The 24,131-nt window shown below is 37.6% G+C and overlaps 1 protein-coding gene across 5 annotated transcripts; it reads left to right on the top strand.

Moving 5' to 3' along the window:
• The first annotated feature begins 1,053 nt into the window (after nt 1–1,053).
• Nucleotides 1,054–22,505, top strand: si:dkeyp-120h9.1 (Y+L amino acid transporter 2-like). 5 transcript variants are annotated; one of them, XM_048201323.1, is made up of 10 exons: nt 1,054–1,238; nt 4,357–4,935; nt 10,160–10,285; nt 10,761–10,905; nt 11,207–11,330; nt 15,458–15,561; nt 15,650–15,746; nt 15,858–16,007; nt 17,863–18,046; nt 20,692–22,505. In XM_048201323.1, exons 2-10 carry the CDS (start codon nt 4,500–4,502, stop codon nt 20,787–20,789), a joined length of 1,464 nt encoding a protein of 487 aa, XP_048057280.1. In that variant the 5' UTR covers nt 1,054–1,238; nt 4,357–4,499; the 3' UTR covers nt 20,790–22,505. The 5 variants fall into 5 exon arrangements, with proteins under 5 accessions (XP_048057280.1, XP_048057281.1, XP_048057283.1 ...); XM_048201324.1 differs by lacking the exon at nt 1,054–1,238 and adding an exon at nt 1,309–1,455; XM_048201326.1 differs by lacking the exon at nt 1,054–1,238 and adding an exon at nt 2,174–2,329.
• The last annotated feature ends 1,626 nt before the right edge of the window (nt 22,506–24,131 follow it).

Raw genomic sequence — 24,131 nt, 5'->3', positions numbered from 1 at the left:
AAACACAATTCCGCAGTGCCATCTGCAGATGCCAACTAAAGCTCTATCATGCAAAAAGGAAGCCATATGTGAACATGGTCCAGAAGCACCGTCGAGTCCTGTGGGCCAAGGCTCATTTAAAATGGACTGTTTCAAAGTGGAAAAGTGTTCTATGGTCAGATGAGTCCAAATGTGACATTCTTGTTGGAAATCACAGATGCCGTGTCCTCCGGGTTAAAGAGGAGGGAGACCTTCTAGCGTGTTATCAGCGTTCAGTTCAAAAGCCAGCAACTCTGATGGTATGGGGGTGCATAAGTGCATACGGTATGGGCAGCTTGCATGTTTTGGAAGGCACTATGAATGCTGAAAGGTATATAAACGTTTTCGAGCAAAATATGCTCCCCTCCAGATGCACGTCTATTTCAGGGAAGGCCTTGTGCATTTCAGCAGGACAATGCAAAACCACATACTGCAGTTATTACAACAGCATGACTTCGTCGTAGAAGAGTCCGGGTGCTGAATTGGCCTGCCTACAGTGCAGATCCTTCACCTGTAGAGATACGTCAAAGACGACCACAAACTCTTCAGCAGCTGGAAACCTATATTAGGCAAGAATGTGACCAAATTTCAACACCAAAACTCCAGAAACTAATAACCTCGATGCCCAGACGTCTTCACACTGTTTTGAAAAGAAGAGGAGATGCTACACCATGGTAAACATGCCCCAGTCCCAACTTTTTTGAGACATGTAGCAGGCATCAAATTTGAAATGAGCTCATTTTGTGCTCAAAATTGTAAAATTTCTCAGTTTAAACATTTATGTTATCTATGTTCTATTGTGAATAAAATATTGGCTCATGTGATTGGAAAGTCTTTTAGTTTTCATTTTATTCAAATTTAAAAAACGTCCCAACATTTCCAGAATTCGGGTTGTATCAAACTTTTTCAAGAGATTATGCTGTGAGATTGTAAGACTTTAATACTTATTCAAATAACGCACCTGAAAAACAGTTAAATGATGTGCAATAACCTTTACTTCATCTAACACAAACACTCCAGTCATATAGCAGTCAACAGCGCTGGCCTCCTGGAGCTGAAGGTGAAGGAGGAGAAGGAGGATGGCCTAATGTTTCAGTGAGTTTAAAGCTGTAGTATTACTGGCACTGCTGGATAATGTCATGAGTCTCCTCCTCCTCTCTCAGCTCCACGTCCGCTCAGACATCCACGCACATGGTTCACGCTTTCTTCACAGAGAACAGGTGAGGTCTGATGAGTAGATCAATTATACTTGATATTTAACACTTAAACTCCATCCGCATCTGCTGCTAGTAGTGTTAGCAGTGTGAGTGCTGTAGCAGAGCCGTGTGTGTCTGCGTGAAACAGCTAATACTACACTAGCTAACAGATGTGGATGGGAGTCAGAGATGTCGTCTTTATCGTTTATCCTACGGGGGGAAACGTATTTTTAGCTCAGAGGTTGAGTAACATTTAAATTATGAAGTTTGACGGGAAATTGTGAGATTGGTATTCAGAAAATTTTAAGACTAAACCTGAACAACGTGTTGTTAACTTCCTTTAACGTGTCGCTCGTGCGGGAAACAAACGGATTGATGAAGAGACGTGTTTTATTGACCATATATAGAGATGAAGCACTCATAAAACTATAGCAAATATATATATATATTTTTGTAATGTAATTTTTTTTATGCTGTTATAAAGTGAAGGAAGCCGTTTTGAGTTGGCGCGAAGCGAACATTTAAACTCGGGCACGTCTTTGCCAGAATGTTGGAGCGCGCGGATTCTACGGAAGCTTTAAATATAAATGCACAAGTGAGACATAAATGAGGAAATGATTTTATATTTTTACAACCAACACGATGTTAGTAGATCTTCCGGGTGTATTTAAGCGCCGGTAGCCTTTGTATGATCATGTTCACATCACTTTATTGTTCTTTATCACTTTCAGATTAAGTTTCATAATCTATATTCTGAAAAGGTGTACATGCTTCACAGCTGTTTTAATACTCCTGTATACTTTCAGAACAGCTTTGACGTGCACATTTTGTTCCTGTCATTCTCACTGGAGATGCAGTATAATAAATCAAGTGACATCCAGCTCCACCTCTGTGGATCTAATGGGTGGAGGGATAGAGTTATGAGTAGGGTGAGGGTGTGTTTGTACCTTCTATCTCCAACCATTACGCCCAAATTACATCCAGAGAGGGGGAGCAGGACTTCACGCTTCACCCATGGCTCTGCAGTGAGCAGCCTCTAAACAATTGTCATTTATGTTCTTAACAATGGCATACATGAGTGCAACAAATTGTACAATACAAGACACGAGATGTTTGTAAGTTTTACTGAAGTTTCTTCTGTAGCCTTGTATTTCCCAAGTGTATTTTCCTAATGTTATATAACCCAATTGTTTATGTGCAGATACATATAAATTAAAGGGTTAGTTCGCCCAATAATTAAAATAATCTCATTTATTACTTTCCCTCATGCTGTTCCACACCTGTAAGACCTTTGTTAATCTTTGGAATGTAAATTAAGATATTTTTGTTGAAATCCGATGGCTCAGTGAGGCCTGTATTCACAGCAATGACATTTCCTCTCTCAAGATCCATTAATGTACTAAAAACATATTTAAATCAGTTCATGTGAGTACAGAGGTTCAATATTAATATTATAAAGCGACGCGAATATTTTTTGTGCACCAGAAAAAAACAAAATAATGACATATAGTGATGGCCGATTTCAAAACACTGCTTCAGGAAGCTTCGGAGCCTAATGAATCAGCGTGTCGAATCATGATTCGGATCGCGTGTCAAACCTCTAAACTGCTGAAATCACGTGACTTTGTTTTTAGTACATATATGGATGTTGAGAGAGGAAGTGTCATTGCTGGCTATGCAGGCCTCGCTGAGCCATCGGATTTCAACAAAAATATCTTAATTTGTGTTCCGAAGATTAACGAAGGTCTTACAGGTGTGGAATGGCATGAGACCGAGTAATAAATGACATTTTAATTTTTGGGTGAAATAACCCTTAATTTTTTGGCTAAAAACCATGAGATTCAGGCCAGTGGAATGAAAACAGGTCTAGAGATGTTTTTTTTTTTTTTAAGTTTAATTTTTAATGTAATGTTTTAATGCACAACGGTCAAACTCGTCCATCCAACGCAAGTATACATAGAAAAAACACTGGAAAGCAGCACATTGGAATGCTAAAACACATTCTGAGTGAACTGTCCCTTATGCCTTTAAACTCAGTTGATGAAACAATTGAGGTTTGATTTATTAAACACTGACGTTCATTTTCAGTTGTCAAAGTGGCTGTGACATCTGAATTTGCAGAATTGGCCTTTTGTCAAAGTTAAATAATTTAAAGGGATAATTCACCCAAAAATGAAAATGATAACTGAATGTACTCACCCTCATGTTGTTCCAAACCCCTTACAGGATTAACCAGTTTAATTTATGGGTTTGGAAATGACATGAGGCTGAGTAATTGATGACTACATTTTAATTTTTGGGTGAACTATCCCTTTGAGTCAACATTCAGAACATGCTGTTCAATGGCCTCAAGTATTTTAAGTGCTTAAGCCATACTTAAAAATAGGGCTGCACGATTAATCGCATGCTATTCTCACGCGCATTTCGTCAGTAAAGCCGGTTCCCTGATTACCGCTAAATCGCCATCACCTGTTTTTAAACGGAGCGCCTTTTAATAGACGGAGCTGTAGTTCACGGACAAGCCACGCAATATCGCGTTCATTATCGCAGGCGATTCATCTGCGATATGAACGCGATATTGCGTGGCTTTTCAGTGACCTACGGCTCTGTCTATTAAATGCCGCTTCATTTGAAAGCAGTTGATGGCGATTTAGCGGTAATCAGGGAACCGGCTTTACTGACGAAATGCGCGTGAGAATAGCATGCGATTAATCGTGCAGCCCTACTTAAAAATATATGACTTTTACAAATTGAATACTTTTATATTTGTTGCATATCTTTCAAATGAGCTTGCTCACATGTTTTAGTGTCAAATGAAAGACATTATCCCTAGTAGATTTATCTCTTAAAAACAGTTGCACGTTGTTATCGATGACCGCACCCACCGGAGCGTTGCCTGGTTCTCTCTCTCACTTGTCTTTTCTTTCTCACTTTTCTCTCTGGTTCCCTACTGATGCCACTGCAGTCGCTTTATGACTCCCTGGGCAGCAGGTGTGGGTGAAATGATTGAGGCTCAATTAAAAAACTGTTTCTCCAAGAGGGCGTGTTAAAAGGAGTAAAAAATGTTTTGTGTTGTCAACAATGTACCGTAGTAGTTGTATTTAGCCTTTAACTGAATTTTATCTCATTTATCACCTTCTAGATTTGATGCAGAAAGAAAAATGCGATAATGCGGAAACTCCAGGCTTGAGGTGAACGGATCCTTGTGTGCTTGATGGTCCAACATTCCTTATTCCTGATTTTTGTAGTACCCTTGCCTCTTGAGTTCAGTCTTCCCAGTTCATCATGGGGGACGCTGACTCCACCAGCTCTATGCGTCTGAAGCAAGAGATCTCGTTACTGCACGGCGTTTGCCTCATCGTGGGGAACATGATTGGCTCGGGCATCTTCGTTTCCCCCGTTGGTGTTCTTGAGAATACAGGATCTTATGGTCTGTCACTGGTGGTTTGGGTTATTGGAGGAATCTTCTCTGTTTTTGGTGCCCTGTGCTACGCCGAGCTAGGCACCACCATTCGTAAATCAGGAGCCAGTTATGCCTACATCCTGGAGACCTTTGGGGGCTTCCTGGCCTTTATCCGTCTGTGGACCTCACTGATGATCGTGGAGCCGGCCTGCCAGGCAGTGATTGCTCTTACTTTTGCTAATTATCTAGTGAAACCATTCTTCCCCACCTGCCCGGCACCATATGATGCAGTACGGCTTATTGCAGCTCTCATTATAGGTAAGTGCTCCTCTGCTCATGTATGCATGGAGAGATTGCTTTGATAAAGACAAATGTAACAGCACTTACACAGTGTACATAGTGGCACAATAAAGGCAAGCTTTCCCAGAGATTCACTGCTGTTTACTGTACGCACAGCTCAGTGTGTGTGAGATTACTGTGAATAGAGCGTCAACATGTTAAAAATAAACTATACCAATTTATGCCGCTACCTGGGGGTTGTAGCAGAGCATAGTACAAATCTGCATACTTTTTATTTAGATAATTCTTTTAGTTTGTATGGTTGCCTGCCTTACAGTCCCTTTATTTATTTACATGCAAAATATAAATACATATATTGGAATATACTGACTTCATAAGATGCACAACATCTCTGAATCAGTGTTGTTATTCTTAAAGTGTTAGTTCACCCAAAAATGAAAATTCTGTCATTAATTACTCACCCTCATGTCGGTCCAAATCCGTAAGACCATCGTCGATCTTCAGAACACAAATTAAGATATTTTTGATAAAATTCGATTGTCCATTGCCAGCAATATATTTAACACTTTCAGATGCCCAGAAAGCTACTAAAGACATATTTAAAACAGTTCATGTGACTACAGTGGTTCAACCTTAATGTTATGAAGTGACAAAAATACTTTTTGTGCACAAAGCTTTACAAATCTTTTGTTTTGAATCTGTGGTTCAGAGCATGTATCCAACTGCCAAAGTCACGTGATTTCAGTAAACGAGGCTTCGTTACGCCATAAGTGTTTAGAAATTTCAGTGGTTTGCCACTGGGGGCGTGACTTTGGCAGTTCGATACATGCTCCGATCCACTGATTCGAAACAAAAGATTTGCAAAGCTTCGCAGCTTCATGAAGTGTTTTTTTGAAATCGCCCATCATTAGATATAGTTGAATAAAGTAATTTTTTTGTTTTTTGGGCGCACAAAAAGTATTCTCGTCTCGTAACATTAAGGTTTTACAGCACTAAAACCTAAAAAAATTACAAGCACTTAACAAAGTTTCTCAAAATTAAACTAAAATTAAAAGGAAAAATATAAAAATAAAAGCAAGTTCAAAATATGAATAAATACTAAAGTAATATGGAGAGTTTTTGTTCTTTCAACCCCTTTTAATATTGGCAGTAATTCATTTTCTTTTCGCTTTAATTTTCTTCATACATTTCTTCAAAATGTGAATTAATAAAGAAATTGCAACACACACGCACACACACACACACACACAATTGTGTCTGTCACTTCTAGTAAGTTAAAGGTGCCCTAGAATTAAATATTGAATTTATATTGGCAAAGTTGAATAACAAGAGTTCAGTACATGGAAAAGACATACACTGAGTTTCATACTCCATTGTTTCCTCCTTCTTATATAAATCTCATTTGTTTAAAAGACCTCCGAAGAACAGGCGAATCTCAACATAACACCGACTGTTACGTAACAGTCGGGGTGTACGCCCCCCAATATTTGCATATGCCAGCTAGGGGTGTGATGAGATCTCGTGGCACGAGATCTCGCGAGACTAATATGTGACGAGATTTCTCGTTGAGGCGAAAAGTAGTCTCGTGATGTTGTTGCCATGACATAGTGTTAGGATGATTAGGAAAGAATATGCCACCGATTCGTTTACATTATGCCTCCACTGTCGTTTTGCTTTGTATTTAAATAAAAAACATTTAACTCAGTTGGATAACGGTTGCCACCGCTCCATATTTACAGAGTTACGCGCGATCGCTAAAATTGAAAGTAAACGCGAGCGCGCATTCAAACGCGATTTCAATACCCCGCATTTTGAAAGCGGCTCCCTGATGAATGCAAATCTCTCTCAATATGAAAGCTATTTTAGGCTGGGCAGTGTAGATGTAACCATCTCTTAGCTCTGTATCAAAGAAAAATTTGGTCTTATTTGCACTTTGGTTGCACTTATTGTAAACTGTTACCATAAAAAATGAATAACAGTTTTCTCTTAATCTTATTAAGCACAAACAGTAAGGTTTCATTTGTTAACATTAGTTAATGCACTGTGAACTATCATGAACTAACAATGAATGACTATTTTTATTAACTAACATAAACAAAGATTAATAAATACTGTAGCAAAGATATTGCTCATTGTTAGTTGATGTTGGTTAATATGTTAATGTTAATAAATGAGACCTTATTGTAAAGTGTTACCATTTTTATTTACACTGTTTTTATTTCTATGATCAGTTTGTGGAAAGGAGTTCAGTTAGGAGGTCAAAAGTTGTAGAAGCTCATAAATCATGTACAATAAGGTCTGAAGAGACTGAAATCATACAGAAGAGAAGTCAGTCAGTTGAGTTAGTAGCAAAACCTTTTACAGTACTTGAGTATTGTTGTCTTTTACTGCATATGATAATTCATACTCAGAAAGTAGAACTGAAATGACATTCATTACGAGATGATTAGTTAAAACATTTCAGATACACCTGCAGAATATTTTTTCTAGTCATGTATTTCGCCATTGAGGATTTCTTAAAAATAGTGTGTAAAAATCTTGTCTCGTCTCGTCTCGTGAACTCAATCTCGAGTCTCGTCTCGTCTCGTGAGATACCTGTCTCGTCACACCCCTAATGCCAGCCCATGATCAAGCCATTAGACAAGGGCAGAACGTCTGGATGTGCACAGCTGAATCATCAGACTAGGTAAGCAAGCAAGGACAACAGCGAAAAATGGCAGATGGAGCAATAATAACTGACATGATCCATGATATCATGATATTTTTAGTGATATTTGTGAATTGTCTTTCTAAATGTTTCGTTAGTATGTTGCTAATGTACTGTTAAATGTGGTTAAAGTTACCATCGTTTATTACTGTATTCACAGAGACAAGAGAGCCGTCGCTATTTTCATTTTTAAACACTTGCAGTCAGTATAATTCATAAACACAACTTCATTCTTTATAAATCTCTCCAACAGTGCGTAATGTTAGCTTTAGCCACGCAGCATAGCCTCAAACTCATTCAGAATCAAATGTAAACATCCAAATAAATACTATACTTACATGATCCGATGTATGCAAGCAGCATGCATAACGAATATCTTGTAAAGATCCATTTTGAGGGTTATATTAGCTGTGTAAACTGTGTTTATGCTGTTCAAGGCAAGCGCAAGCTCCAGGGGAGGGGGTGCACGAGAATTAAAGGGGCCGCAACCTATATATCGGTGCATAGTTAATGATGCCCCAAAATAGGCAGTTAAAAAAAAATCTATGGGGTATTTTGAGCTGAAACTTAACAGACACATTCAGGGGACACCTTAGACTTATATTACATCTTTTAAAAAGAAGTTCTAGGGCACCTTTAAATCCAGGATCCTGTTTTTTCCTTTATCGGAAAGTGCAAATTTACTTAGAATTTTTCTCTTTTGTGTGAACTTCCTTCGTGGACTGTTGAATTGTGTATTTCAGTATTGAATTTCAGTATTAACAAGTTAAAATCGCACAATCCAACAGGTGAGTCTCGATTGCGTCAACATGAGGGTGAATAAATGATGTCATAATTTTCATTTGGCTAAAGTACATGCTCATACGTTTTTGCATAAATGTGCTTTGTTTATTTTGTCTAAATGGAGTGAGTAATGTCTCTGCAAATCTTGAAGCATGTTTCTGTTAGTTCAGCTGTTAATTCCACTGCGGCTGCCAGGCTGCTCTCTCCATTCATGTCAGTGTTGGTTGGCATTTTATTTATACCAAACAAATACTTTAACACTGCCAAGACTACCATGGAACCTTTAAGAATTCATTGGTGATGGTTGCCACAGACCATGTGCAGTTTGTTTGAGTTCAAAGGAATTCTTGGCTATTTGTCACCCTGTGGCATGTTTTGCTACTTACTGCGGCAAAGTCCACTCACTGAAGTATTTGACAAACAGTCGGCCTAAATCACAAAGCTACAGGCTTATGTAACAGTGTAATTCTATTTTACAGGGTTTATTTTCCTTTTTGTGACAAACAGCACTTTATTTGGGCTTGATCTGTACAATTTCATCAGAATGAGGTGCCATTTTGGGCTGGGATTAAATCAGATACACAAGTACCTCAATTAATCTCCTGGGTATCACGGCGGCAGGATGTCCAGTCGTGACAACATCTGCAGTTATGTAGCAATAACATTTCAGAGCCAGAGACTGTTGTCAATGAGTGAATTACTGTGTTGGTGAAATTAGATGCCAGGAGTTCCTAGTGTTTACTGCAGTATCTAGTGAACGGAGGAACTTGTATTACCAGTCAGTAAAATTACAGAAGCAGGAGCTGAGGGTTTACTCTGTTCTGAAAAAACACACACAGCCTAATTTTATAGCCCTAGACAACCTGCCAGTGAACCAAAATACTTATAAAAGGGAACTTTTGACACAATGGACATTTGACATTCATCTTGATTAACAAGGAAATCTAGTAATTGCTAAACATTAAAGGATTAGTCCACTTTTAAATACACTTTTCCTGATAAATTTACTCACCCCCATGTCATCCAAGATGTTCATGTCTTTCTTTCGTCAGTCGAAAAGAAATGAAGGTTTTTGAGGAAAACATTCCAGGATTTTTCTCCTTAGAGTGGATTTCAATGGCTACCAACAGGTTGAAGGTCAAAATTACAGTTTCAGTGCAGCTTCAAGGGCTTTAAACGATACCAGATGAGTAATAAGGGTCTTATCTAGCGAATCGATCGGTCATTTTCGAAAAAAATACAACCGTTTATGCTTTATAAACAAAATATCGCCTTGAACGTACTTTCCGCTTCCGCATTCTTCATAATGCTTACGCTGAATGTCCTACGCCTTCCCTATTCAAGTTACGGAAAAAAACGAAACTGGCGCCGCGTTCTTTCCGTAAGTATAATCATCTGGTATCGTTTAAAGCCCTTGAAGCTGCACTGAAACTGTAATTTTGACCTTCAATCTGTTGGTAGCCATTGAAATCCACTCTAAGGAGAAACATCCTGGAATGTTTTCCTCAAAAACCTGCATTTCTTTTCGACTGACGAAAGAAAGACATGAACATCTTGGATGACATGGGGGTGAGTAAATTTATCAGGAAAAGTGTATTTAAAAGTGGACTAATCCTTTAACTGTAACCCAAATGATCAAAAGTGACACTGAGAAATACCAGCAGTTTTAATCCAGCAATTTTAAACCAGCAATTTTGCTGTATATATTGTTAGGCATTTATATGGACATGCCTATTTCTCTTTCCTCTGCAGGTCTTCTGACCTTTGTGAACTGCATGAAGGTGAAGTGGGGGGCCATTCTTCAGGTCATCTCTACTGTGGCTAAAGTTCTGGCTCTCATTGTCATTATCATCGCTGGAATGGTTGTGCTGGCCCAAGGTGTGAACATACTGACACCCATATGGTTTACTAAATACACTACTGTTCAAAAGTACTACTGTTTTTGAAAGAAATTAATACTTTTATTCAGCAAGGACACATTAAATTGATCAAATTTGAGAGTAAATACATTTATAATTTTACAAAAGTTTCCACAAAAATATTAAGCAGCTCAATTGTTTTCTACACTGATAACAAAAAGAAATGTTTATTGAGAACCAAATATTAGAATGATTTCTGAAGGATCTTGTGGCACTGAAGTAATGGTTTCTGAAAATTCAGCTTTGCCATCACAGGAATAAACTACATTTTAAAATATGAACAATTATATACTATTTCACAATAATACTCTTTATAATATATTTTTGATCAACTAAATGCAGCCTTGGTGAGCATGAGACCACACATGTATATTTTTGTGAGTCATTACTGTTTATTTCTAATGTTTGACTGCATTTGCTTTGCTGTGCCACAGGAAAAACAAACAACTTTAAGGATTCATTTGAGAATTCTAAGCTGGATCCAGGAAACATGGCTCTGGCTCTGTACGCCGCTTTGTACTCTTACTCAGGCTGGGACACCCTCAACTTCATCACAGAGGAGATTAAAAACCCAGAGAGGTATGAATATTCATGACATTTCACTTAGAATAAAGATGATCTCCTACAATTATATGTTCCACTCATTGCGAGTTAGTATCAATTATAATTTCTCATATACTGGCTGACACAGAACAATTGGCTCAACCAATGCCATAAGTTTGAGGCAGGACTATTTTACTGACCAATGACAGATAGATTTGGTGTATCTGGAAAACCTGTTTATTTTTGTAATCCCCTATGGCACAGAAATAACACATTTCAGCTTGAATTAATGTCCAGCAGTTTTGTTGCAAGCTAAATCTTTTTTCCTCCGCTACAGAAACCTGCCATTGTCAATAGCGATCTCCATGCCCATTGTCACAGTAATCTACATCCTGACCAATATTGCCTACTATGCAGTGCTGGACATGGAAACGTTGCTATCGAGTGAAGCTGTGGCTGTGGTGAGTAAAACTATCTTGGAGCCAAATATGATAAAAAAGAATCTACTTTGTGTTTTATCATCACATCTGAATAGCTAAAGCTATTATAGCGAAACTAATTTTTAACCCACATGATCCTAGATGTCACATGCAAGTTAATTGACAGCGTCTGTTTAGTTTATTTGCTCCAGATTTGATCATGTTTTCATCTCCTGTTACACTGATCTAGTTAAGGAGAGCAGCTTGAGGCAGAGTCCTCTCTCTGGAGATTCTCGATGACATTAGTCCACAGCCACAGACGCTCTCTGCCTATAATTATGCTAGTATGCTGCTCTGTGGAAAGTTTTTATATCCATCATTTCTGCCCCACAAACTGTTTATTGTGTCTGATATACTGTTTTGTTTCTGCGGTCCTGTCCAATTTTAATACGCAGAGATTAGCTACAATAAGTTGTAAAAAAACATGTTTTCTGTTTGTTTCCAATCAGCAGAAGTTGTCCGCAGACCGAAAAAAGTATTCAGACCAAAAAAGGTTTTATCAAAAATATATCTTTAATTTTTACTTTTGCATGTGAAAAGTGCAAAGTGTTTTAAAACAGACCAGAGAGCAGACCATTTAAAGCCCATAGCTTTCTTCAGTGCTCGGTTCTGTTTGAGCATCTCCACGCACAACATTAGCTCAACCTTTGGTCTGCATATCAGTTATCGATAATAAAAAAAAATTCTATGTATCAGTTGAAATTGTATATTTACACTGAGTTCCAACAAGTGACTTATCAGTGGGATTTCAGTACAATAAACATTCAGATTTTAGTTTTTCAAAGAAAGTGTTTGTTTTATTTCTCATATCTTTTTTTAAATAACTGGTATCAATCTCAGACAGGTTTATTAAGTAGTTTGCCAGGTCTTAAAGAGTTTGTTCCACATTATTAAGCAATTCACAGTTCTCATGCAGTATGGGGAGGAAGAAAGATCTTTCTGAAGATTAAAAGCATAAAAATGGTGCACTGTCTTTCAAAAGGCATGAAAACAACTAATATTGTGTGAAAACTGTGAATGGAGATTATTGAACTATCGTAAGATTTTTGAGAAATTTAGAATTATACTAGCCTGGATGCCAGCCGAACTTAGACCCGCCCACAACATTTTGAGGTCGGGGAGTTCGGTCTGGACTCGATCCGTAGAGGAGTAATTATGCCCGAACAGAAACTGTTCGGACCAATCACATTGTCAGGGCGATGATTGACAGATTATCACCAGAAACGTAATCGTCTACGTCATCAAAGAGCGCTTGGGGAGTTTGATTGACAAGCGATCTAACCAATCAGAACGCCGCATCCGCCGTTTTGTCCGACAAAGCAGTCAGGAGTTAGAAGATTAAACTCGGTGGAGTTAAACTTGAAAAATTGTGCATATTGACGTCTTTCCGCGTTTGAAACAACATTCATTCTCATGTTCATTCATGTTTATTTGATTATACTATCGGTTCACGAGCCTCTTGAGCTGAGGCGCTACAGCAATCGGTCACGATCATGGTCACAACACATTAAAGAGCCACAAAACGGTTTTTATTATTTGATTTTTTTTTTTTAATAACTACAGTTTGAAAGCTGGGACTTTGTTTAATATCATAAGTAACCTGCTCTGTCTCGTCTGTCGATGTGTTGTCAGTTTCCTCTTTGCTCCGCGATGTATTTTCCACTCTGTGTGGCGTGACAGCGCCACGGCTTGTCGGACAAAGCAACAGTAAGGGGGGCGGGTCTTTGCGAAAGGTCAATTAGTTTACAACAATGATGACTGTTGAAGAACTGAGATGTGTTACTTAGATTCCGCCATCGCGTCTGTTATAGAAGATATCGACAGCGCATTAATTAGAACAGAGGACCGCGATCAAGGCATTTGTCGATGGGAGAGATGTCTTTGCCGTCCTTCCTACGGGATTCGGCAAAAGTTTGATTTATCAGCTGGCCCCGATGGTCGCTAAGAAGAGTTCTGTTGACAACTATGCGTCGTTCAACATACGTCACTTACTCTGTAGCTCTGATTGGTTGTAGGTCTATCCAATTGAGGTCTTTCCTGGATCGGTTGAAATACGCCCCCATAATCAAAGCCCAATGGAGCAGTATCAGACTCATATTCGAACTAGAATTGAGTATGACCACGTCAGGCTAGAATTATACAGGTGCTGGTCATATAATTAGAATATCGTGAAAAAGTTCATTTTTTTTTATTGTAAATTATTTTTAAAAATTAAACTTTCATATTCTAGATTCCCTACATGTAAAGTAAAACATTTCAAAAGTTTTTTTTTAATTTTTTTTTTTTTTAAATTGATGATTAGAGCGTACAGCTCATGAAAGTCCAAAATCCAGTATCTCAAAATATTAGAATATTTCCTAAGATCAATCAAAAAATGGATTTTCAAAACAGAAAAGTTCAAGTTCTTTAAAGTATGTTCATTTGTGCACTCAATACTTGGTCGGCAGCACATATTACAGCAAATGACTTGCTCCTAGCACAAATTACAGCATCAGTGAAGTGTGGCATGGAAGTGATCAGCCTGTGGCACTGCTGAGGCACTATTGAGCCTTCAGATCATCTGTATATTGTTGGATCGACTGTTTCTCATCTTTCTCTTGAAAATATCCCATAGCCAATAAAGCACAGTAATATCATGGTCAGCAAACCACTTGGAAGTGGTTTTTGCACTGTGGGCAGTTGCTAAAGTCCAGCTGGAAAAGGAAATCAGCATCTCCATAAAGCTTGTCAGCAGATGGAAGCATAAAGTGCTCCCAAATCTCCTGGAAGATGGCTGCATTGACTTTGCACTTGATAAAACACAATGGATCAACACCAGCAGATGTCACGGCCCCCCCAAATCATTACTGACTCCAGAAACTTCACACTAGACTTCAAGCAGCTTGGATTCTGTGCCTCTCCAGTCTTCCTTCAGACTCTGGGACCATGATTTCAACATGAAATGCAAAAATTACTTTTATCTGAAAAGAGGACTTTCAACCACTGTTCACTGTCCAGTTCTTTTTCTCCTTAGCCCAGGTAAGATGCTGCTGACGTTTTTTCTGTTTCAGAAGTGGCTTGGTAGTCCTTTTCCTGAAGATGTCCGAGTGTGGTGACTCTTGATGCGCTGACTCTGGCTTCATTTGACTCATTGTGAAGCTCTCCCAAGTGTTTGAATCGGCTTTATTTGACAGTATTCTCAAGCTTGTGGTCATCCCTGTTGCTTGTGCACCTTTGCCTACCCAATTTCTTCCTTCTAGTCAACTTTGCATTTAATATGCTTTGATACATCACTCTGTAAACAGCCACCCCATTCAGTAATGACCTTCTGTGACTTACTCTCTTTGTGGAGGGTGTCAATGATTGTCTCCTGGACCATTGCCAAGTCAGCAGTCTTCCCCATTAGTGTGGTTTCAAAGAACAAGAGATACCTGGAATTTATACTGTAGGGATGGTCATTTAATGAAACTCAAATGTAAATATTCTAATATTTTGAGATACTGGATTTTGGACTTTCATGAGCTGTACGCTCTAATAAACAAATTAAAAAAAAAAAAAAAACTTTTGAAATGTTTTACTTTACATGTAGGGAATCTAGTATAAATGAAAGTTTCATTTTTTTTTTTTTACAAATAATTTACAATAAAAATTAACTTTTTCACAATATTCTAATTATATGACCAGCACCTGTAAAAAGGACAGCTATATAGTTATCAAAAAAATATGGAGAAATAAAACAAACACTTTCTTTGAAAAACTAAAATCTGAATGTTTATTATACTAAAATCCCACTGATATGTAACTTGCATAATAATTTGGAACACAGTGTAATTGTTCATGCTCATTTCTTCTGTTTTTATATTTAGATTACCTTTGCCATCATCTAACGCTCAGTTAATCTTTAAAAACACTAATAATTTAATAACACTGTTAAATCTAATCTTTAGCAAATCTCAAAATTAATATCCATTTTCATACTGTACATTATAATGTTGTGATGCCTAAATTCACTAGCATTTACATCTGCTGATTTTAGTGTTTTATTTATAGTGTTATTTATTTAGACAAACTAGTATACAATGTCAGCCATTTATAACTAATTAACACTTTTGCTTTTGTATCTAATCCAGACGTTTGCTGACTATGTACTGGGATATGCTAGCTGGCTCATCCCTATATCTGTGGCCATCTCCTGTTATGGAGGCTTAAACTCCTCTATCATTGCTGCCTCCAGGTAAAAGTTTTGTTCTAATAGTCTTGTCATTTGAGTCGATGTCTAGTGACAGGAATTCACTTTCTTAGCCAAATTTTTTTTCCTCTAGGTTATTCTTTGTGGGCTCACGTGAGGGTCATTTACCCAATGTCCTCTGCATGATTCATGTCAAGCGCTACACACCAATTCCAGCCCTGCTGTTTAATGTGAGCTGTCAGGCTCAGACATGCCTGTACTATGTATAAAATCCAGAATATCTGCATTCTAAAAAAAGAGGATCTTATCAGTATAACCTGCTTTTCTTCCTCCCCCTACAGGGTGGCATGTCACTCATATTCCTCTGTGTGAAAGATGTGTTCCAGCTAATTAATTACTTCAGTTTTAATTACTGGCTGTTCATCGGCCTTTCCATAGGCAGTCAAATCTACCTGCGTATTAAATCACCTGACCTGCACCGTCCTGTTAAGGTAAGTCAACAGCTGTGATCCAAAACCTAGTGATCTACCTAGCTACCCTCTACCTATGTAGTCCTAACCAATCCTAACCATTATAAGTGACAGCTTCTGAACTGTCTTCATCTGCAGTAACTCCCATGTACACAAGTAGTGCTACTCATGTGAGGGAGAGCCTTAAAGGGTTAGTTCACCCAAAAATGAAAATTCTGTCATTAATTACTCACCCTCAACCCGTAAGACCTTCGTTCATCTTCGGAACACAAATTAAGATATTTTTATGAAATCCGAGAGCTGTCTGACTCCTCCATAGACAGCAATTTAATTACCACTGTCAAGGTCCAGAAAGGTACTAAAGACATCATTAAAATAGTCAACGTGACTACAGTGGTTCAAAGTTAATTTTATGTAGTGACGAGAATACTTTTTGTGCCCAAAAACAAAACAAAAATAATGACTTTATTCAACAATCTCTTCACTTCCCTGTCATCCTCCTTATGCAGTTGTCGCAGTAAGCACAGTGTTGAATAAAGTTGTTATTTTTGTTTTGTTTTTGCGTACAAAAAGTATTCTTGTCGCTTCATAAAATTAAGGTTGAACCACTGTAGTCACTTTGACTATTTTAACAAAGTCTTTAGTACCTTTCTAGACCTTGACAGTGGTAATTAAATTGCTGTCTATTGAGGAGTCAGACAGCTCTCGGATTTCATAAAAATATCTTTATTTGTGTTCCGAAGATGAACTAAGGTCTTACGGGTGTGGAACGAGATGAGAGTGAGTAATTAATGACAGAATTTTCATTTTTGGGTGAACTAACCCTTTAACTCACAATTGATTTCAATAAAGTGCAACAGTCGGTTTCCTGTAGTTAACATTGTTTAATACATTTTTTAAACAATTAAGATTTATGTTCCCTTATAATCTTTAATCTAAATAACTTCCCCTCCTACTTGCAAAGACATCTCTTATCTGATTATATGTTTTTCGGTGCAAGGGCGGAACAACCGATCACTCATGAGATCATGAATGAGATTGCAGCAAAACTAAACCAAAACGATCAAAGATCAATCAATTCCTGATGGACAAAATCAAGTCCAGGCCTACATTTTTTTTTTTTCTTGTTCAAGAATCTGTTTTCCTGGATATACACTGACTGGCAAAGAAAGTCGCTGTTTGGATTTAAATAGGCAAATACTGAAGAGTCTGTGACTGTATAATTATTGCTGTGATTATTATGTTTCTAGCATGTTCCATGTTTGGGAACAGTTCTTTTAACCCTTAAAGATGGAGTGTGTAGCTTTTCATCTCTTAAACAACCATGTAGGATGACACGTCATGGCCATATTCCGGGATGAAAATGTCAAGATTCATCAGGCTCAAATTGTGAAAAAATGGTTGGGAGGGAGCATGAAGAATCATTTTCACACATGAATTGGCACCTCTGAGTCCAGACCTTAAATTCATTGAAAGTCTTTGGGTTGTGCTGGAGGAGACTTTACAGAGTGCTCACCTCTTGCATTGTCAATACAAGATCTTGACCAAAAATTGATGCACCTCTTGATGGAAATAACATCACAACAACATTTATTTCCATTAAGAGGTGCATCAATTTTTGGTCAAGATCAAGACCAATCAGATTTAGACTTTTGCCTTTGTGAAAGTGTTTCCAGTTTTTTGTGCCATATGCATCAGATGGCTACATCATTCAGGAGTGTGGGCAGTTTGTGTATCAGGAGCACATTTATGACGCCTTAAATTACTTAGATAATCGTTATATTTAATGCTTTCAAAACAGTTGACATTTTTATTTCTTTATTGCCCTGGTTTATGAAGTGCTTAATTGACTCTGTGTGTTTTTGTTTCCATGTAGCTGAGTCTGTTCTTCCCTATAGTGTACTGTATGTGCAGCGTGTTTCTGGTGATTGTACCGCTCTACAGTGACACCATAAACTCTCTGGTGGGAATCATTGTTGCGCTCTCCGGCGCTCCTGTGTATTACATATGTGTGCACCTCCCGCCCAGCTCCAGACCCGCCTTTCTGGGACACATGCTCGGTGAGTGAGCGCACAAACACGCAAGAACCTCTAGATTCTCTTGTCTCATTTTTATTAGTTCAGCTGGGCACCTGCATATCTCTGATTTCTGCTGCAAGCAGTACGAAGTGTTTATATTTTTTAACCTACATACATGTTACAACCAGGTTCAGTTTGCCTTATGGGAGTTTCTGTTGCATAAATACATAAATGTGGTGTTGTATAATGAATTTGAACCCAAGATAAATGCGCCGTTTTGAAACAGGAGTGTTTTGACCATATAATAATCTGTATGTACTGCAAATCGTTTTACTATGAACAATGACTGTACTGTTTTCATCTGTCTAAGACTGCTGTTCTTAGCCTAGAGATAGGCTTCAATGAATCCGGAGTGCATTACTGAGAAAAAAATGGGATATCAGTCATTTTCAATTCATTTTTGGTCACACTTTACGTTGCAACATTCATGACGCAGTTGTATAGAATAATAAACCTCAGCTAATGTGCTTAATACAGACTTACCAGTCATTAATTAATTACCAGTCCTAGAGACTTGGGTGTGGGTTCTTTGGCTTGAGCCCATAAGGCAACCATAAGGTGTAACTATGCTTGGCAACTACTTACAACACCCTACTCTTAAAATTTCCATGGGCAAGCATTGCTTTAATTATTAAGGCTGTTAATAAGTTTTTAAGGAGATCATGACATGGATATTTCTTTATAAGTGAACCTCAAGGAATATATTAAAACAATAATGTTGTTAAAGGAGGTTGTTGTTGTTTTTGGGGGGTTTTTTGCACAAAAAAACCCCAAAACAAATAATATGTGGGAAAATGATTATTTTCAACCCTCATTCTGACCCTCTGTCTCAAATGATCTGTTTTTAAGGTGCACCTTCTTTAGAGGGTTAGTTACCCCAAAATGAAAATTCCTTCATTAATTACTCACCCTCATTTTGTTCCAAACCCACAAGACTTTCGTTCATCTTAGGAACACAAATTAAGATCTTTTAATTAATGACAGAATTTTCATTTTGGGGTAAACTAACCCTTTAAGGCTGGTCAGTATATGTCCATTGTTATGTCATTGCATAGAAAACGGTATCAACGCCCACTCGCTATTGTGCGTGAGTAAGTGTTTTGAAAATGCTATCCATATAAAACCGTCATTTAAAGACACAGCATTATGAATTTTTTTACTTACGGTTTGTGATGCAGCTGCTGTCAGATCCATTGCAGTTCTGGCTGCTTCATCTATCGTCAAAAGTTTCTTAAAATAAAAATAAAATACTCAGAACAAACACACAATCCTCCGACACGATTCGGGACACCATTAATATAAACCATCCACTTGTTTCCAACACTGGGATCCTTCTGAAGTCTGTACAGAGACGCAAATAGCGAACGTTCTTTCACTCTTCCATCTGTCCTGTTGTTGACAGACTCAAGTGTGTGGAGAATGTTGAACACGCATCTGTATACTGTATCCAGTGTAGACAGCATCAGTGATTATAATGGGTTTCATTTGTTTTGACGCGACGTGACGCTCGCATCCAGTGTACGCAAATGTCAGCCATTAAGCGATTGAACGGCTTTGGCCGGGGCCTTGGCCTTTGGTGTGATGTATAACTATTTGTTGAAAGTCTTGCTCTGGAGGTAGTCATATGCAAATGTGTTTGCCCATGTGATGTCACAGATCCTGCAATATCAAAAGAGCCTTTTTGGAGATTGATTAAAGGGTTAGTTCACCCAAAAAGGAAAATTCTGTCATTAATTACTCACCCTCATGTCGTTTCAAACCCGTAAGACTTTCGTTCATCTTCGAAACACAAATGAAGATCTTTTTGATGAAATCTGAGAGCTACACAACTGAAACTTTGACACTTCAAAAAGTTCATAAAGAGATCATAAAACTAATCCATATCCAAATTTTCTGAAGAGACTTGATCGCTTTATAAGATGAACAGAATGAATTTAGGCTTTTATGCACATAAAAACTTTGATCAGTGAACATAAACAGAAGTTTAACCAAACCTACTTGACGTGCGAGAACAAGCCTCTTTCTGAAGCTCAAATGAGAATGAACCTCATTGGTTCTCACACGTCAAACACTTGAGCTTCCGTTGGTTTACCACAACTGATGTGTGAGTTGAACAATGTTTATATGTGAATAAAAGCCTAAATTAAATTGTATCTCATTATATAAAGCAATTATATAATCTTTAGAAAATTTGGACTAAACCACTCTAATCATATGGATTCGTTTTACGATCTCTTTATGAACTTTTTGAGGCGTCAAAGTTTCAGTTGCATTGCTGTCTATGGAGGGACAGAAAGCTTTCAGATTTCATCAAAAAGATCTTCATTTGTGTTCTGAAGATGAACGAAAGTCTTACGGGTTTGAAATGACATGAGGGTGAGTAATTAATGACAGAATTTTATTTTTTGGGTGAACTAACCCTTTAAATGCTTTGTTTATAATGAGTATGATTTTTAGAGCAGGCAAATTAATACCATTTTGATCTTAGACATACAGACTAGTTAAGAGGTTTTTAAGTAAACATAGGCTTATCTGACTCTTTTGCACACCATTAGTCTTGTACGCAGGTTTATTTAATATTCTGGATGATTTTCACATACTGATCTTTGATCTCTTTGTTTTTTCAGATACGCTTTCATTGCAAACACAGAAGATGTGTTATTGTTGTGTGGCAGAACCCGGTTTGGACCTGGACAATCTGCCTGAGGATCACAAAAAAGAATAAACACCAGCTTTAAAGGAAGCTAAACCAATAAACCTGGATTACCCAGACTTCTTTGAGAATAAGCCAAAATTCCAGCCAGAACTGCATGTCTGCACCTTCCAGTCTGAGCGTGCACGGAATGGACCAATGGAGATTAGGATTGAAATATTTTTCTGAGTAAACACCTGAACATACACACACAAGCACACCCTGTGCCTCTGATCCCTCAGACCTCTGACTGTGTTTTAAACACTAAGTTCAGTCCAGTGGACACAATTCAGTTAAAGACTTGTCAATGTGACCGTAATATGGTGTTTTCTTGAAATCAGATTCACCGCCTTTTTATTCTTAAACTTTTAGATTGTTTCTCCTTTTGTGAGCCTCGCATCAGTTTTACGTATATGAGGCTCCACTTTTGTTAGGCCAGTTAATTGAAATCGGTACAGACGTTCATGTTGCATTTGCTAGATAATGAATTTTGTTTACTGACATGAAGGATTGTTTTATTGGTACTCCAGACTTCAAAGCCATATACTTTTTATTCTCGTAGCTCTGGTTGGGAAAATGACTTTTAAAGATGTTACTTAAGTTTAATTTACTAATTTTGGGCCTACTTTATATAAAGATTTCTTTCTCATATCAAGTGTGACCTTTTAGTCCAATACACAGAAAGTCTCATTTAGTCCAGACCAGATAAATGTAGACTTTTGGGTTTTAGAATTTGCTTTTATTTTTAGTGACTGGCGTTTGAATAATGTCTTTCCGTTTTGTCTGTCATTTACATGCTGTTTTATGCTGGATTATTTTCTTTGTCCCCAAAAAGTAATGTGAAGATACAGTCTGTATCTGCATTAATGTTGTGGAAAGCACTGTTTAACGGGAGCACTGTCATTGTGTGCAGATACTACAGCGGAAATGTGTTAGGTTTACCGTACACACTCATATAAAGCAGCAGCATTTGAGTTTACGAGAGGGGAGACGGTGACTTAACATGTTCGCCAGTTTTGGTCAATCTCAGATTCAGATGTTTCTAAATGGTTTTATTTTGTATGTTTGTTGACACGCACAGATAACACTTTAATAACTGCCGGTCAGAGGTGACATTTTCTAGGATTTCTAGATGTGTCCATCAGTTCCTCATCAGATGGACTTTTTAGGATAATAAACCAAAGAATTGGTTATAGGAATACCAGCAATTATGAAGCCTTATGATGGATGCTCTTGGTAGTAGAGCTTTATGTCTTAAAGCTGTTATATAACAGTACATCTTGCCATTGCTCTTTTATATTCTAACTGTTCATCCTTCTGTCTGATACAGTGACCAAAGTCATATTTTAATCCATCCAGAATATGTCCTGCCCTGATGTTGTTCATTACATATAATTTTGACCCACAAACTCGCATTGTTTTGCAAAGGGTTGTTTGCTGGTCACCAAAACAAACTGTTTAAATGTTGATTGTCTTAAGTACTGTATGGTTATTATATGTGCCTTAAGCAGTTGTGGTTTATATGGCCAGATGATCAATATTTTGTGAAGAGCATTCAAATATTCTACTTGGAGTCTTTTGGGTGTCGATGTTATAAACCTATGCTCTTCTAAATGTTCTTTCATTACATTCCATTATGTTTTTATGTTCATGTGAGACTGTGTGGTCCTGTTCATTGGTTTCCTTTATTTATTCCACAGATGTAGAATTGTACACATTAAATGACAATAAACATAAGACAGAAAGAAACCTTTGGTCGTTTTCCTTATTATTATTTATTTTTTTTTTTTAATTAAAACGCAAGTATCACTCTTACTATTGCTCGTACTTGGGGTTACAGATTTTTTGCATATAACTTCTCCATTAAATTCGTGCTACAGACATGGCTGACACCTCAAATCATGTGACTTGTTCAATAGAAGTGCACAGTAATTATTATATGCGATTAGACTTATTTGCATTGTAAAAAAAACTAGAAGGGACCAGAATATCATAAAATCAACCGCCTAAAAAAAAAACCGTTAGCAACTGCATACGAATCGACACATTAAAGTGTTAGTTCACCCAAAAATTAAAATAATGTCATTAATTACTCACCCTCATGTCGTTCTACAGCCGTAAGACCTTCGTTCACCTTTGGGAAACAAATTAAGGTATTTTGATTAAATCCGATGGCTCAGTGAGGCCTGCATAGACAGCAATGCCATTGAAATTCTCAACATCCATAAAGGTACTAAAAAGACATTTAAAACAGTTCATTTGAGTTCAGTGGTTCTACCTTAATATTATAAAGCGACAAGAATACTTTTTGTGCCCCAAAAAAACAAAATAACGACTTTTTAACAATATAGTGATGGGCCGAATTCAAAACACTGCTTCAGAGTTTTACGAATCGAATCGGAGATTCGGAGCACCAAAATCACGTGATTTCAGCAGTTTAGCCGTTTGATAGGAGATCCGAATCACTGATTCGATTCGTAAAACTCTGAAGCAGTGTTTTGAATTCGGCCCACCACTATATTGTTGAAAAGTCGTTATTTCGTTTTTTTGGCGCACAAAAAGTATTCTCGTCGCTTTATAATATTAAGGTAGAAACACTGAACTCAAATGAACTGTTTTAAATATCTTTTTAGTACTTTTATGGATGGCATTGAGGCCTCACTGAGCCATCGGATTTAATCAAAACATCTTAATTTGTGTTCCGAATATGAACGAAGGTCTTACGGCTGCAGAACGACATGAAGGTGAGTAATAAATTACATTATTTTCATTTTTGGGTGAACTAACCCTTTATAAACCCCCAGAACGCCTTACTACACCCCAGTTGGTGACGTTTGAACAGGCAAATACAGAGTGATGGATTGGAGAAAACCACCAGAGGGCGTTATAGGAATGCAACTACTTTATTCCTGCAGTATCATGTTATGATCAGAAGAAATCAACGAATGATTTTGTTTAGATTAATGTGTTTACATGAAAGCCTATCATGTTTCAGTTTACCATGTTTCACTTACTGCATTCATTGATTTATAGTTATTTAAAAATGGAGTGGCTTTAATTAGTGTTTGAAGCGAATTGATCTCCTATCTTACTGAAATATGATCTCAGGCTCGTTGTCTTCTAACATAGGCCCGGTTTCACAGACAGGGCTTAGCCTAAACCAGGATTAGACCTTAGTTCAATTAAGATATTTAAGTTTCTTTTATAAATGTACACTAAAAATTATCATTACTGCTGTGCATCTTGAGACAAAACAATGGCAGTGACATATTTGTACATACATGTCAGTACAAGTTACTTTCAGTTAAAACAGCTCAATCATGCATTTTAGTCTAGGACTAGTTTAAGCCTTGTCTGTGAAATGGGGGATAGTGT

Source organism: Megalobrama amblycephala, linkage group LG9, assembly GCF_018812025.1.
Source record: "Megalobrama amblycephala isolate DHTTF-2021 linkage group LG9, ASM1881202v1, whole genome shotgun sequence".
Classification (NCBI taxonomy): Eukaryota; Metazoa; Chordata; class Actinopteri; order Cypriniformes; family Xenocyprididae; genus Megalobrama; species Megalobrama amblycephala.
This window is presented reverse-complemented; position numbering and strand designations above follow the sequence as displayed.